General features: G+C 40.6%; 1 protein-coding gene across 2 annotated transcripts in view; it reads right to left on the reverse strand.

Annotated features, from left to right (window-relative positions):
• The window catches only part of LOC117945674 (raftlin-like), a 106,718-nt gene that overhangs the window by 26,667 nt on the left and 63,385 nt on the right, over positions 1 to 16,666 (reverse strand). For both annotated transcript variants that reach the window (XM_034873306.1, XM_034873305.1), the window contains exons 5-6: positions 12,597 to 13,083; positions 5,305 to 5,508 (exon numbers count right to left, since the gene is read on the reverse strand). In XM_034873306.1, coding sequence (XP_034729197.1) covers positions 5,305 to 5,508; positions 12,597 to 13,083 — 691 coding nt within the window. The remainder of the gene's footprint in view (positions 1 to 5,304; positions 5,509 to 12,596; positions 13,084 to 16,666) is intronic.

The following is a 16,666-nucleotide window of genomic DNA, read 5'->3' on the forward strand; positions in this document are numbered from 1 at the left end:
AAATTTAGAAACCAGTGAGGGCTGACTGTCATGCATATGAATAGCTCAATGTCTCAAAACCGAACTACAAATCCTCATTGTGGCTCTGAAGATAGCTTAAGCTATACAAGTAACAAAGGAAAACCTCTCCGGCAACACTGCTACTGTCACTTCTTCATCAAACAAACTCACCCCCCCGTACTGCTTCCAACTCCAGGGAGGGAGTGTGAACTTGCGCGCATTTTGTGTTTGTGCATTTGTGTGTAAATGGGTGTATGTGTGTGTGTCTTTGAAGGTAAATGTGGCTGCATGTAGCCACATAATGCGTGTGTGTGTGTGTTTGCAGACAGTGCAACAGTTTGTATAAATGGTTAATGCATGTCTTATGACAGTGGGGCCTGTGTGGAGCTTAGGAGCTGTAAATTCAATAGTGCTAGAATATCCTGCCCTGTGGCTCAGGCGTGGTCTCTACACACCAGACAGGACGTTCGCCTTCTGAGCGGTCTGTCAGACGCACGCACACACGCACACATATGCAAACAATGCCCCCTAATGCTTTCTCATCCAGCTTCACCATGGAAACCCATCTTTTGATGGAGCTTAGGGACACAGTGCTTTTTTGTGTGCAAATGTGCATCCCTCTGGACTATGCCAAACAGCCGACTGTCAGAGACATAGACAGAATAGAATAGATAGAAAGGTAGCACAGTATTTAGGAATAGAAGAGAGTCGCACACTGACTGCAGGAACATGACCAGTAATGCACATGCTAAAACAAAAGGCCGGTAATCAATTAACTCTACAGTATGTTAAATTTATTCAATATAAACAACAAAAAACATGTTCTCATTTTTAGTCACATTGTCCATTCCCCCCATCACCCCACATGGTTAAGGTATGCAGCTTTTTGATTGCTTTCAAGTTGGTTATAAATGATGGTACTACTTGGAATGTAGGCATCAGATGCTCAGAGCTGCATGGATAATTTCAATCACTCAATTTCAATCAATTACTGAATCATCGGCTTATTATGAATAATAGTTATTGTATGGTTCATTTATTGTTTTTATTGGTTACTGTGGACTCACAGTAAAAAAAGTGTTTAAAAATAGGCACTAAAATAGATCTTTATTGTATATGGTTCAATGACTGATGCAAAATCTGTTGCATTTTCACAGTTGAAGTCACGAGGACCAACGAGATCTTGCAAATTCACCTATGTTCGCGCGATATAACAGGATGTCGTTTCTACAAACAGAACCACAAAACTTCTGACCTGGTGACCAGGCCTGTCTTTACCCATTATGACATTTTCCATGTGTAGTGCAGTGCAGTGTATTGTATTTTGAAAATTAACCGGATGTTTTATTTAGTTTTTGTGCTTGTCTTCCTGTCCTGCACAATATGTCCTGGGCTGAATTGCTGCAAAGCTCTCCGCCATCGGGCAAAAAAAGAAGCTCTGCGTATCTGCTTCCAAGGGCTACGGGCAGGGACGGAGTCAGAAAACAGCTGTTCTGCAGCTAGTGAAAATACACACAATGACTTAATGGAAACCTATTGTTTCTGCCGCCGTTCTGGAGCGAATCCGCAATTGGTGGAAATCAGGGGTAAGACTACAGCCATGCTAGCAGCTCTGCGACTCTGTGAGTCAGTCTTTGGGCACAGTAGCGCTGTGGTGCTTTGAGCTAAATGCTAACGCCAGCATGCTAAAATGCACAAAATAACATACTGATGTTTAGCAAGTTTGACATTGGCCAGGTACAGATATTTGGTCATAAACCAAAGTCTTGGACCAAATTTTACCTCATGATGGCATTGGCCAAAAGGGGAAGGATTCCCAAAGATTATTACAATTCTTCTAGAGGGCCACTTGGATATCTGTACTTTCATGAATCCAACAGATGTGAAGAGATTTCACTCAAAACCACAAATACCGACCCCCTTGGTGCTTCCAGAGGAAAAGTCAGAGGATAACAAAAAAGCGTTAGAATTCACCCTCCTGGCACAATTGATATCAACAACAAATTTAACCGCTATCTTTTAAACAGTTGTTAAAATATTTCAGTCTGAGGCAAAGTGGTGGACTGAGCAACCACTGCCATCCACAATAAAAAGCAGACTGGCTCAGCAATACTCCCTCTATGAGATAAATAATGTAAAAACAATATTAGTACAACGGTATGAAAATAACAACAACAGGGCAGAAGGTCTGTCTCTGTGTATTTGTCGTTACATAAAAGCTGAAGCACGCTGTAGCTCACAACAATGCTGTCACTGTCACAACGATCACCCATCCAAGTGCTACCTCCGTCTCTGTCAGTCCATGTCCTTTAGAGTGCTGTTTTACTGTCAAACATGTCAGTATGATGTTTATGAGGTTGAGATGGTCTTCTGCATCGTGTCGAGCGTCTCATCATGAATTGAATGAAAAATTAAGCTCATCTCTAAGAAGTTGCTAAATCTGGAAACAACAGGAAGGGATACTAATTCTAAAGCTGCACGGCAACTTGATGCAATTAGCTGCTAACAACACACGGGATGCCGCTTTGATGTCATACTGCCAGCTACTCTCAAGAGACCAACATCCACAAAGTACAGCATTCATCTCTGTAAAGTTGTCTGTTTTCTAAAGTGGCTGAGTCTAAAGCTTGAGTTCAGTCCTATAAGTCAGGCAGAGACAGTTTCATAATGCAGCTGATCTGCTTTCAATTCTACCCAGTAATTTCACTGTTCAAGAGCGCATGAAAAATGCAAAATATGTTAGAGGACCCTAATAAGCAGAAAAAATTGAATCATAATAAAACAGTTTATCACTTCATTCTCAGGACATAAAATATGCAAGGAGGCACTACTTTGTTATCAGGTTAATTATCTATGTTTCAGAGTTGCTGAGGCGTTCACTTTCCCAGACTAATGAATTATGACTCTTATTTACTCTGGCTGGCTGATTTCTCTAGTGTCAAAGCAAAGCACAGAGCCGCCGGGGTCTGATGGAAGAGGAAAACCCAAACAGGAAATAGTTTAAAAGAGAACACCAGACAGCTCCATGTACTGCATCTTCTAAAGCATCCTCCACAGACTTTCTGCCACTTGTAAAACACCAGTATCTAAAGTTACCTTAAATCCTCCAGAAATTTAGAAAGCTAAAATTTTGCTAACAGTCTGTGGACGTGGCATGTGAAGCCATTGTGGAAGACTGGCCAACTTCTAATGTTAGCCATGTTTTCATCCAGCCTTATAACTGCAATAAAACAGTTCATTTTTATAGGTGCAAGTACCAAACTGAGGTGGTGAAAGCTTTACAGTTTTGTCAGCAATATGCTCACAGTGACATGCTGATGTTAACCAGTTACATATATATATATCAGTGCCTCCAGGAATTTTTGCGATGTCACGATCGCAACAATTCATGCAAATTCAACCAGTTACCTTGAATTTGGTGCGACACGCAATTTTGACCAATCACTGCAACTTTCCAGCAAATGTGACCAATAACCGGGGATTCCCATGGCTTCAACCAATCCCAGCAGTCCCACATGCCAGACTTTGTTTCAGTATGTGACTCTGAGAGCCACTGACCAAGTGGGAATGAGAACAGTTTGAGGTAACACACGTACGTTGCCAAATTAATTTCTCTGTTTCTGATATGAAGACGGGACAAGTGTGACTCAAACATGTCACATTTACCAACAAAGTGTACAGCGAAAGACTGGGCAAAACATTTGAGACCGTCCTGCTAGCGTGTTTACATTTTAACATCAGTGTACAATGTAACGATTTTTTACTCCAAAGTCGCTGAAAGCTGCCGCTGTTTCAATCCTGTCTGCAGTGGGCGGGGCTGATGACCTAAATTGAGCATAGCTACGCTTGTTATTGTAAGTCTAATGATATATATTTTTAAGTGCAATGATAAGTTAAAGTCCCACAAGTACTTTATCAAACCATATGAATGTGTCCCTGGCCAGTATAGGAAATTAACTAACAGTGTAGATTAAGATTAACAAACCAATGACATCAACAACTGTTCAAATTTGATTAATTCAATAAATTATAATTTTTTTGCCTTAAATCCACCAGCCATTCTATTCGTCTATTTTTCACACGGCACGCATCCTGTTGGAAGCATTTACAGACAAAATAGAATACGAAAAGATCTTCATCTGTCATTTTGACACAAATACATTTAATAAATCACTTTTCTGTTGAACTCCTTTTAAATTGTATTTCAACTGGATTCTGATAACACAATAACATGGACTTTATTATCTCAGGAAAGAGAATTGAAATACAAAAATATACAGTATTTTGTGAAATATTTGCAAACAAATGTACAACCATATAAAGTTGAAGACCACGCTATTATTTCATTTTATCAACGGGAAACAAACATGTGTACAGACAAGGCTACCATCAGTATGTGTTTCTGGTGTGCAAAGACATAAAGACATAAAGACATAGCACTAAACACAAAGTACAGCTATGGCTGATGGTAATATCCTTAGTGTTGCAGGTATTTGGTCATAAACCAAAGTATGAATGTCTTTACCAAATGTAATGGGGATCTATCCAGGAGTTTGGTCAAACGTCTAATTTAAAGCCACAAATGCCAACTTCATGGTGGCGCTAGTGTCAGCTCCTCTGGTAAATGTTGAGATATTTCTTGGGATAAGTGTAAACGTTGACCCACTAGTGGCTCTAGAGAGAAAGTCCAGGGTTTTGTTAAAATGAGTCAGACTCATCTTTATTGAAATTTAATATCACTTAATGGACATTTCAAATATATGACCACAGCATTCACACTCATCCAGTTTGCTGTACAAAATCCTGAAGGATTGCACCACTTCCTGACACTGTCAAAGTATAATCAGAGTCATATAAATCTTCTGATTGTTTCCTGGTGAAAAATGAATGCCAGCCAATGAATAATTAATGGCACACAGACTTAGGTGCGACGTTAACTGCCCCTGGCTTATTATTTTGCAGATGTCAATATGAATTTGGCTTCAGCTTGATGTTGACAGTTTTTACTTTTAGTGGGAAATGGGCAATCATTTTAGGTGTTATTAACTTTAATTGTCTGAGCTGTAACATTACCTTTAAAGGGAACAATTCTGGAGAATCTAAGAAGCCATGACCAAAGGTTAAGGCTGTTTAAATTGTACATTACAAACCTCCCTTTCTAAGGTTTTTGAGTGTGTGTGTGTGAGATGCAGATTGTGTGGTATTAACATTGCAGTGAGTTTTTTTCCTCATGAGACATTTTGCCCCACATATTTTTCCTGGGAAAACGCAGTTTTTCAGTAGCAGTGAGTGACGTTGGCTTACCGTTCACGTTGCCCAGGTGGAAGTATCCATCGACTAGCGAGGCTCCATTGTTGAAGTGCTGAGTCATGTGATCCAGCCAATTTGCCTCCACGCCTTTGACCCCCTCATCACAGTTTTGAACCCGCAGTGGCACCTTAACAGTGTAGTACTTCACCTGGTCCTCTCGGACCGGCGGGTGGTTGTACAAAGCGAGCAGTTCCACCCCTGTTGGGAAACAACAGAAAACAAACCCCCCCCGCCGCCATTGATTTAACAAGATATGGGATGTGACAATACAGACGTAGCCTCTGTGGAAATCTCACGTTTTACTGCATGATTATTAAACTACTGCTGTACGTTGGCCACAATCCAAAGTGCAGTTTGGCACCGTCTGTAGGAGCACTTTCCCTCTTCAACTGCCAGAAGTCATAAGAAGTGGACCAGTAAACTGCTGGCTCATAGACAGCAGAGTTTTCATTTGAAATATATACTTTTTGTTGCAAAGAAATATCCTCAGTACTGTTTTTTGGACCACTTCTGAAGGACTTCATTATTTGTGATAACTTACTTTCCACGTCCACACGGTGAGCGTTATGTTAACAACCAACTGGAAGGACATCTATTTCCTTTGAGATAAGCAAACAGGGAAACTCGGCCAACAGTTCAGTGAAGGGAACGGTTTGCATGGGTCCTTGGACAGATAAGAAAGCTGATCGTAAGGAATTGGTTATAGAAAAATTGGGCAGCACTGAAACGGAAATAAGTACACTAAAATTGGATGCTAAAATACAAAAAAGTAACTGAGGGCCTCCAATAAATTTGACCCTGACTTGTCAGTGGTGTAATTGTGTGGTTTAATTGTGATGTTTCCCTCAGGTGCCTTTGCTTAAAATGTTTAATGTACAATGATTAAACTATATCTGATTGTGTACTTATGTGAAACTTGTGCTTTTTTAGTTAAAGGGCTTTTTGTGTCCTATATGTGATGCATTTTCATCTGTTAATTTCTGAAGACTTGTAAGCCCATGCGGGCAGGACAAATTTGTATGCTAGATGCTATATTACAAACTTCAACATCATCCTTATCAAAACCACGAGTTCCACCTGGCAAGCGCAAAATAGACGAGAAATGAAAAAGTAATCCGAGATGAGATTTGAGTTGCCTCAAGCTGGACTAATACACTCAAAATCCTGTCCAAGGCTGCTGCCTCTTTTTTCACTTGGTTCTTTTTCAACAACAAACGTGAAGTAAATCAAAAGCTATTTGATCATATTCATGCTACATGTCATCCTTATATTCCTTTTAAGGTTTTCCTTAAGTGATGTTACTTTGTTGATGCAGAACCTAAAAGGGACCATTTCATTGTAACTGAGTTAATTCCAAGTATAACCTTGAATAATGCATTAAAAGCTCTCCAGCTAGCTATTGTTCACATCAAGCAGAAATATACATAATGTAGTGGGCAGGTCTCAGGAGAGAGAATCGGGTTTGGAAATTTGCCCACGGTACGTATGTCACTGATCCTCGCTCAGATTGTACTAAATTCATGTTGGTTGGGTTTTATTTGTTGTGATATGAGTGAGTGAAATATTTGCTCTGCCTAGCTTTGAAGAAGAAAAACACAATGTGAGATGTGAGCGGGGTTTGAATCGGGCAGAAAGCAATTCAAATTGAGTCTGGTAACATTTTCCTCTTCTTTTTAAATGCAAATGTCAGACTGTCATTGCACAAGTGAACCAGATGGATGTGCAAAATGGGTGGCACTGCCACCCACCCCTCCACCTACACAAACACACCACACACACACTTTGACGTAAGATGGTGGTAAGGGGGAGTCATGTCTCACTCGCTTTGGTTCCTCCGTCTGTCCATCCGTCCATCCGTACGTCGGGCAAACAAACAGGGAGAATGAATCATTTATGACCATTTCTTGTCTGGCTTGTCTGACTGATATGACAGCTGGCCACCGAATTCCCTAAATCTTGTCATTTGTCACTCTTGAGAAAAGTTGAATCACAGCAGAATGTTCTCACGCACCCACTGCTCATCCCTCTTTCTGTTGCCCATGTTACAACAAAGACAATATGGCAAACAAATCTTGGACAACACACACCAACGAAAGGACTTCCCATTCAACATGCCTCTGACCAGCAAACACAACACATTTTTGCAGTGAATGATTTTGTGGCGATCTGTATCATATAAACTGGTTTACAGTTTATGTGCACAAGCATGAGATGATGTATCGCTACGGTTTGTCTCATGAATCTTTTCTATATATCAGAGAGCTTTGGCTAGGTCATGAAAAAGACTGCTTTTGGAAAGTTTTGCTGTAAAGCTTTGGTTCACAACACTTATTTTCTGTAATCATGGAGCAATTAAATAAGACAATATTAAACAGTATTCGACACAGATGATTCCACCGCTACTGACGGGACTATTATGGGTGGACGACAGAGTTGTTCCTTAATAAATAACAGCCACTAGCTAGAAAACATGCTGCTCTGCCTTTGTTTTGCTCACAATATTAGATGTTTTTTGTGATGTTTTTTCTTGCATAATATTTCATTACAGTCTAATTTCTCTCTGAATATGGCACTATGGCGATAGAGGGGCAGGTTGCTAATCTTCTTACCTTTATTTGCTCAGAAAAGACTTTCTGTGTCAGTAAACACAATTTCAGCTATTCTCTATTCACAGGAGATACTCTGTACCGGAACATCAGAGGGATTACGTACCTTGCCTCAGGGAAACTTCAGCAGGGCAAAACAGGGCAGGGGAGCAGAGACCTCATATCTTCTGGCAGAACCAGAAGATATGAAGACTATTATTACGAAATGTATATGTTGGAATGAAACCAAATCTGTCTTGCTGATGTCCTTCGCTCTGAACTGCAGGATAATGGTGCTTAAAACTGGAAGCCCTGCTTTCACCTGGCATTCATACGTATTTCAGAAATTACTTTGATAGAAATCTGTAGGGCTAACTTTTAAATGTCCATGATTCAAATAAACACCCAATGTGACGTACACTTTGTCAAACTGTTTTTGCTGCACTATTTTACACAAATACTGATTCAGGTGCAGCCCCAGTGAGATCCATGTGCAGACTTTTTTCAGCTGAAACTCACTGCAAAACGCAAGTCAATGCATTACAATTACTGAATTTCATTTGTTTAAAAAAAAAAGTAACATGGTGTTCTGTGTCAGGGTGGACTGTGATAGACTAGTTGCATCACTGCGATGCATAGAGGGAAAACAAACACAGCTAGCTGCAAGTCTAATGCAGATGCAAAAGTAAATGAGCTGTGCAAGTTAAAGCTGCATCAGAAGAATTTTTTATTTATTATTGTAAATGGGAGCTGGTGGTTGATTTTTTGCAACATAGGATTCCATTCACGCTAAGCTTAAACAATGCATACACTGAGGCAAAAAAATGCGCTGCCCCTCCTATGGCAGGGGAGACCGTGATAAGCCCTATTTCAAGAAACGGTGACGTGTACCTTTAAGGAACTCCATTAGTAACCAACATTAATCCATAAAAATAGTCTCTTGCCAAGCTCACCACTACTCCCCGTGCCCCCTTGTGCTGCAGTGGTCTGTAAATGACACTATCAAACATTACCGGTTAATAGAAACAGAGCAGAGATCTGCTGGAGAGGTGATATTTTACCAAGAAGCAGTGGTAATAAATCTGCCATCTCATTTGCGTTTTGGCTGTGTTATCAGCCAACAAGATTTGGAGGCTAGGAACAGTCCGGTCATTTTTGTGCTATAGGGTAGTAAAATCTTACATAATGCCCCAATAATTTCATATTTATAGCTGTGTGTGCACAGTATCTCACACACACACTCACACACACACAGATGCACCAAAGAGTATGACTCAAAGAGTCCTTTGAACTTAATCACAAATCAATAGCAATAACAGATGAGTGCTTTTAGAATAAAGTCTGTGCAGCTAACCTGAGTCTTGTTGTCGACGGCGGTCCGGCTAACAACAGTGTGCATGGGTTTGTTTGGACATTAAGAACAGGTGGCTTCAAAGACATATCTGATGACGGGCTGGCCGCCCGAACAACGAGGTCGGCTGCAGTAACCCTGCAAGTGATCCTAGCAGCGTAGCTTTCTAACATGACATGCTGTTATTTCAATGTCTGTTTCTATAATCTGAGAAGCTGGACACTGATCCCATCAGAACAGAGATAACACTAATCTCAAGGGTTGAAAACCAAGCAGCTAAAAAGACTTTCCTATGCATGTTGACTCAGATGATTTCAGACTGATTTTCGTCAGGATTACACCTGTGATAAAGCTCTGATTTTAAGCTCTTCACTTTATTTTATGCTGTCTGTTTAAAGCTTGTAAAGCCTTGATAAACCTTATATCATGACAAGAAACTCAATCAATTCATCTTAGCATCAGAGGAACAGATACCTCAGGCAATCAAACACTTAGCTTGTCAAATTATTGACTGCACATCAATATCCTCTTTTTTTAGTTTCATAAGGTCTCCTGCACACACTCTTATCCCAACTCTCTCCTACAAAATACATTCATATACTACTGACTTGCATTGTCTGTAAAGTTTTTCAAATCCAGTAAAGGTTTTAAGCCTACCCTTATGTAAAAGTTAAGGCTGGAAAAGAGACAAAAATGGTGCAGTATAATCTTTCCTCAGTATGTTCATGTAAATTATCCAGGTGGCATTTAATTCCTTACAAAATGTTTTTTTGATCATGCACTGCATTAATTGTATCTGAAAGTAGACACAGGGTTCTGTTATCCAGACATAAATGTACAGCTGTCACTACAATGTTATACTTTCCGTTTGGTCCTTTTAACAGAAACCCTTTTCTTTCAAACCATTCAGGCTTTTGAGTCGCCAAAGATATGAGCTTAAGTCTCAGGGATAGTGATCATCTTTCGATCGTAAGCCACAGACCTTCGCCAGCTCCACTGCCAACACGCACGGCGTTCACCTCAAGATCTGAGGATTAGCAAGGACAAGCCAGCGGTAGCCGAGACTCTTGGGCCTCCTCGGTAGACTGGGCCTTAGTAGAGAGGGACATGGGAGCTTGGCAGGCTCCCCTACCACCCCGGCTTGCCACTACACCAGCTCTGCTGGCGTTGTCACAAAGATTCAGGGGGATCAAGGTGGGGGTAGATGGAAAGCAGCGAAGCTGAGGGAGGATGAGGACGAGGCAGTGGGGGATTATCTCGCTGCAAAATGCACTGTGGGGAGGCCCAGATGGACCAGTGGTCTGTGGTCTGCGGTGATGCCAAGTGTGTGTTACTGCTCACATATACATAAAGGGACACACACACAAAAGCACAAAGTATGTGCACACCAAAGAGTACATTCATTATAACATTCGGTATTAGGTGCTTTGAAACTAATCGCTTTGTACACTGTACTTTACATACAAATATGCATTATACCCATACACACACACACACACACACACACACACACACACACACACACACACACACACACACACACGTTAACACACTCCCACTGGGATGTGTCTCCAATGCACAGTTTGCACATTGCACTGACACATATCACAAATAGGTTCGCTGAGAGGAGAGAATCTAGGAGGGCGGTGATATTGGTGGGTGTCTCCATCTGTCAATCCGAAATGCTCAACTAAAGCCAGAACAATAAATATCTGTTCTAATTTCAATGTTCCCACAGAAAAGAGGCCTGCCGTAAATAACTCATAGAGGTGTAGCTGTGTGCCTCACTTTCTGGGGAGACAGAGAGCAAGGTATGAAATCTGCAGTTTCCCAAATAAAAAAGACACTTTTTTTTTCACAGACTTAACTTCATCGACTAAGTTTGAATTTGTGTGCACCGAGGCTATGAGACGATTCCCTTTGTGTAACAGATACAGAGGATTATATCCCAAGGCAGCAAATTGTTGTGTAACATTGAGGCAATAGCAAGACAATGACACCTCTACGTTTGCCAAGTATTTCAAGAAGGCTTTACGGCGCCACGCTGTTCTTTAGTTAAATAGCCAAAAGGTACGGCTTCAAATGAAACCAAAACCCGAAATTTACATAGAGATCTTGACAGATATTGGCTTGAGATTAGAAGCTGCCAGTTTGAATATCTGGGAATGGAAGACAAGAAGCTACAGTTAAAGGAGAATTTTGGCCAATTTTTATGTTAACCTTGATCGCTATAAATATGCGAGCACTTTCAACTGAAGACCCCCCGACCTGAATCGGTGCAGGCAACACAGAGTAGCTGCAGCTATGTGTACGAGCTTCCACTGAGATCAAATGAGCTAACGGGGCCTGCACCGATTCAGCTCGGGTTTTTTTCAATCAAAAGTACTCGCTTATTTATAGCGCAGGATTTAACCCTCGACTGGTTCAGCTGCTTGACTGGTTTGATGAGGGAGCACACAAAAACAATTTAGAATTGATAAATGCTAAAACAACATTCAGCTAGCCTGTACATGATGCAAAAACCAGACCCATCAAAACTGAGCCTTTCACCATTTGACGTTTTGACCTTTTAAATTATCTTAATTAGCATCCCTCATTAGGCCTTTCTGTGTAATCTGTAAGGATAGCTGTGTGGCAAGTCTTGTGTCATTTGAAATCTTGTCAAGTTCTAAAGCTGATTTCTTTTTTCTTTTTTTGACATTCAATTGTGAAGCCTCTATTGAGCCAATTAGTGTAATTTTCTCTTAGGGGATATGTTCACCCAAATAACAAAATAGCCTATTTCATCACTCAACTTCAGTTAAATGTAGCCATGCAATTACTTCAAGTTTTACGTGCCATAATTTGAGATTTCTGCCTCTGCCCAGGTACAATGGCAGTGAATAAAAAAAATTCTTTGTGGTGCTCACTGTAAAATTAGCCTTTAAATACACATGATACATGTGTATTTATTTCGTGAATAGGCCTACATGAATTTGTTCAGGCAAGGAACAACTCTTTATATCTTTGCTATTGGTTCTAAACATGCAGGTTACGTGTAAAAGGCCTCTTGATATTTTATACCGTTTATTTAACTTTTCCTTCAGTGTAACTGCAGCATATGAAATGTTTCTGTGGCTGTCCATTACACAGAACAGGAATCGTCCAATTAAAACTTGGTTATAATAGGGTCAACACAAACCTCATGACGTTATATTCTACTTTTGGCTCCACTCTTTCCCTGAAAATTCATTCATATTTGACAGCAAGTGATACCTTTATAGTCCTTGGTTTACATTATATTTTTGTTGCTTAACACATCATTTTGATTTCAGTTTAAGTTCATGATAGCAACCATAGAGACCACTCACCGTCACCCCTCCGCAGGCGATATCTTGGCCTCTCCTTGGCATCTCTGCCACTGTCTTTGTTGTTATTGTGACACGCTGACTCCTCCTCTGTCAGCTCCTCACTCTGCTCCAGATCTTCCTTGGGTATTGGAGGCGCCACAGGCAAGACCGCGCCCTGACTACCCTCCACCCCGCTCCCTGAATGGTTCCCAGTGTTCTCACTATGATTCTTATCCCCACCCGGTGCTTCTTCCCCAGCCTCGCATGAAGCGTCCTCATTGCCCTCTTTGTCCACTGCCTCGGCTCCAGCTCCAGGTGCTGCGTGGTTAATGGGACTTGAGGGGTTTGAGGGGCTACAGCTGCGTAGGGAACCGAGCACAGAGCTGGGGCTGGAGTGCAGGGAGAAGGAGGGGGTGTCTGGTTCTCTGATCCTGGTGCATGGGGCCCCGTATGGTTCCTGGACAAATCCCACGAACATCACCCCTTGGTCAGCCGCATCCTGGATATGCTGTTGGGAGCATATAGAAAAAAATGAAAACGTGAGGCCAATGTTGCTTCTGTGCATTCACTGATTTTGTGATAATTTGCTAAAACTTCTTTCCCATATTTTACAGTAAATTGATTATCTTTGGGTTTGGACTGTTACTTGGTCAAGTCAAAGTCAAGCTATTTTAATTTGTTAGATCATTTAGAGGGGGGATAGGTTTGGAGCATTGGCAAAATGTCTATAATGTAAATTCAGGATGGAAAATAATAACATATAAAGCAGAACATAAACAAGTTATATCCCAAGAGATCTGAAAGTGAAGCCAAACTCTCAGAATGAGTTTGAGATCAATTAACTTTGAAATGGAATGGTTTTCAACATGGAGGTATGGAGAGACCCCCCCTGTTTCTTTTTGTCCCAGCAGCTGCTCAAATCTCTCTGTTATTGATTAGCTTGGAGCGGCCACAACACCAGTCCGGGACGGGCTGCATCCCATATCTAGCACTTTTTTTTCTCTCTGTCCTATTTTCATCTGGCATTTTATGTCAATATTGGGATTCTGCCACAAAGCTAGATTGAAACTTTAACTGCCATTCTCCATTTCTGCGCCCCTCCACCAACCACTCCACCAACCCCCCCCCAAGCAAAGCCGGTGGACGTCTCTATCTCCAGTCATAGTGAGGAAAGAAAATAGAAATCAAATCAAATCACAGGTTATTCACTATGAAATTAAATTGGAAAACAGTCACATTGTTTCCAGCCATATTGTTTAATATCGGTGAACGCTCTCTGGGCGCTTCTACATCATATTCTCCATACCAATATGTTGAAATGGAATTGCTGAGATAAAAGAAAACTGTTGTATCTAATTTAATGATAATCCAGAGAGAGAGAGAGAGAGAGAGAGAGAGAGAGAGAGAGAGAGAGAGAGAGAGAGAGAGAGAGAGAGAGAGAGAGAGAGAGAGAGAGAGAGAGAGAGAGAGAGAGAGAGAGAGAGAGAGAGAGAGAGAGAGAGAGAGAGAGAGAGAGAGAGAGAGAGAGAGAGAGATGAATGGCTTTGACAGTCTAATGTTGGTGCAGTTGATAGCCAAGTAGATGAATAGTGTACTGTAATGATTGAATTTATTTTTAGTATCATTATAATATTATAATTTTATCAAATCCTGTAGAACCAAAGTAGAACCCTTCAGATTAGATTTTTTTTTTTCCAGAGACATCTTGCCAGCAGTCCAATATCATTACAAAGACAGCAGACCACAAACATACTGCAAGTGTATATGAGCAACAAAATAAGAATAAATCACTAAATGTGTATATTTTGGAAGAAGTCAATGTAAATAGTAAATGAATGATTAAGTAAGAGGACAGTGCTGACATGTTGTTTAACTGAACTACAGAAGATTAATGGATAGAATTTAAAATAAGAGAATAAGAATAATTACATGTGTTAATATACAGTATGTCATTTATTTACTGAGCAAACATTCCAATTTAAATTGCGAGGCTGTGCCATCATTTGATGATATGAACATGATATACTGTAGCTTCAATTAAAATGTGAAACAAGATGATACAGAATTGATATTATGTATTCTGTCAACCAGTGAGGAATAACATAATTTTAATAACCACTAATGGGAAACCTGGATGCGATACAGCTAACTGAATAAGAGAATAGTTGATAGCTGCACATACACTTTTGGGATCTAAAATATGAGATTTTCTGCAGAATCAATACTGAATACATGTAGGACAAAACAAATAAATGAGCATTCTTCTAAACTTCTTAATCTAAATGACATTGTTCTGGTGTAGATGGAACTACCCCAGGTCAACACAATGAGGTTTTGAGGTCAAGAAGGAAATGTTTCTTTGCATTGTTTCTCCTTATTAACTGAAAGGATGCGGAGCACAAACCTGATGAAAAATTTTCTGGAAGCAGCTTCTCTTATTCTGCCACCAGAATATCAACAGCCTGCAGTGGAAAACCCATTTCAATTTTGACTTGAGACCACACTTCCTATTTCCTCCATAAGTTATTAAAGTGGCACCAGGACGAGGTTTCTGAAGGTCAAGATGAGAACTGCAGAGAGAGCGCGGGGCAGAGAGAGTGGAGAAGAGATGACAGAAAGAGAGGTACAGGGATAACGGCAGAGATTGAGAGGGTGATGAAGAGAAAGGAATGAAAATGAGAGGGGGAGAAAAAAAGAGATGAAAAGAGAAAAACAAAAGGAAACAGAAAGAGAGAGGCTAAAGGGAATGGACTTCTCCGCTCACTCCTTTACCACTCATCCATGTCCACTTCCCTTTTTAATAGATTTCTAGCATGGCCTCCTCCTCTTCCTCCCCCTCCTTCTCCAGCAAGCCTGTAGCGGCACAGTAGATTAAAATGATATCCAACAGTAATGAGGTCCTACAGGACTGTGGTTGCATGACTAATCGAAGGGCAGAATGTACAGAAAGGTTCAGGAGCGAGGCGTCAAAGGCCAACACAACGGCCTGTAATATACAGATTAGGCAGGTGGGGGTTGTATCATGATGTTGCGTCATAACCAGCTCATAAGAGAGGAGGGTGTGTTCATCTGAACTTAAGTGCTTTTCAAACAGGCCGTATACTGCAGGGATTCAATACAGTATAGGGCCAATTCATTATCAGATCAGTTAGTATGATTATTGCTTGTGTTTGTTGCTTTTCCCTCCACAGAAAATACAGAAATGTTAACCTATGTAGCTTGCTACTTAACATCAGCCGTAAACCATTAAGGAAACACAGCTTTTACATACTGCCTAGTCTATATACATGACGTTCCACTTCAGGGATTGCTGTGGTGCTGCTGGAAATTCCACCCAATGTCCCTCTTTTTGGCCGGATGTTACCTTCCACTTTCTTTGTGTTGTAGTATTATACTCTGTTCCATTTATGAGGACTATGGTTAACTGCTCCTCAGATCTCTGCAGGGTAAATCCAGACAGCTAGCTAGACTATCTTTCCAATCTGAGTTTTCTTTTGCACGACTAAAACAACTTTTTAACGTACACATGTTCCACCAAAACAAGTTCCTTCCCGAGGCTATATTTTTGCGCTTAGCGCCGCCCATGACAATTAGGATTGGTTTAAAGAAATGCCATTAAACCAGAGCTTGTTTTTCTCCAATCCTGGGGTCTCATTTATAAACGAGGCGTACACACAAAACGGGATTGAAAATGTGCGTATGTTACTTCCCACGCAAAAGTTGTGATTTGTTAAAAAAACAACTTGATGGGAAAATGTGCGGTCCTCCACGAACACTCTGACCCATGTGTGCGCACATTTTGGAGACAAAAAGGGATTTGGCGACGCAGAAGATGAAGTGGTGAACTAAAGTCAGACTGCAGAATTACACTTGGGAATATTTTCAAATATTCCAATTCCAAAATGCCTCACAAGTGTTTCTTCATTCCATATCATCCATGTTATATATAGATTACATCCAGCAGTGTTAATTGTGCTTTTACTGAGTGATAATTGTGCCATAAACACCTCAAACTCAAATCTTAAATAAAAATGTGTTCCTAATGTTTAATCAGCGCTGTCTCAAAGCATAGCATCAAATACACTAATATT

The sequence above is a fragment of the Etheostoma cragini genome, chromosome 6 (genome assembly GCF_013103735.1).
Source record: "Etheostoma cragini isolate CJK2018 chromosome 6, CSU_Ecrag_1.0, whole genome shotgun sequence".
In the NCBI taxonomy this organism is placed as follows: Eukaryota; Metazoa; Chordata; class Actinopteri; order Perciformes; family Percidae; genus Etheostoma; species Etheostoma cragini.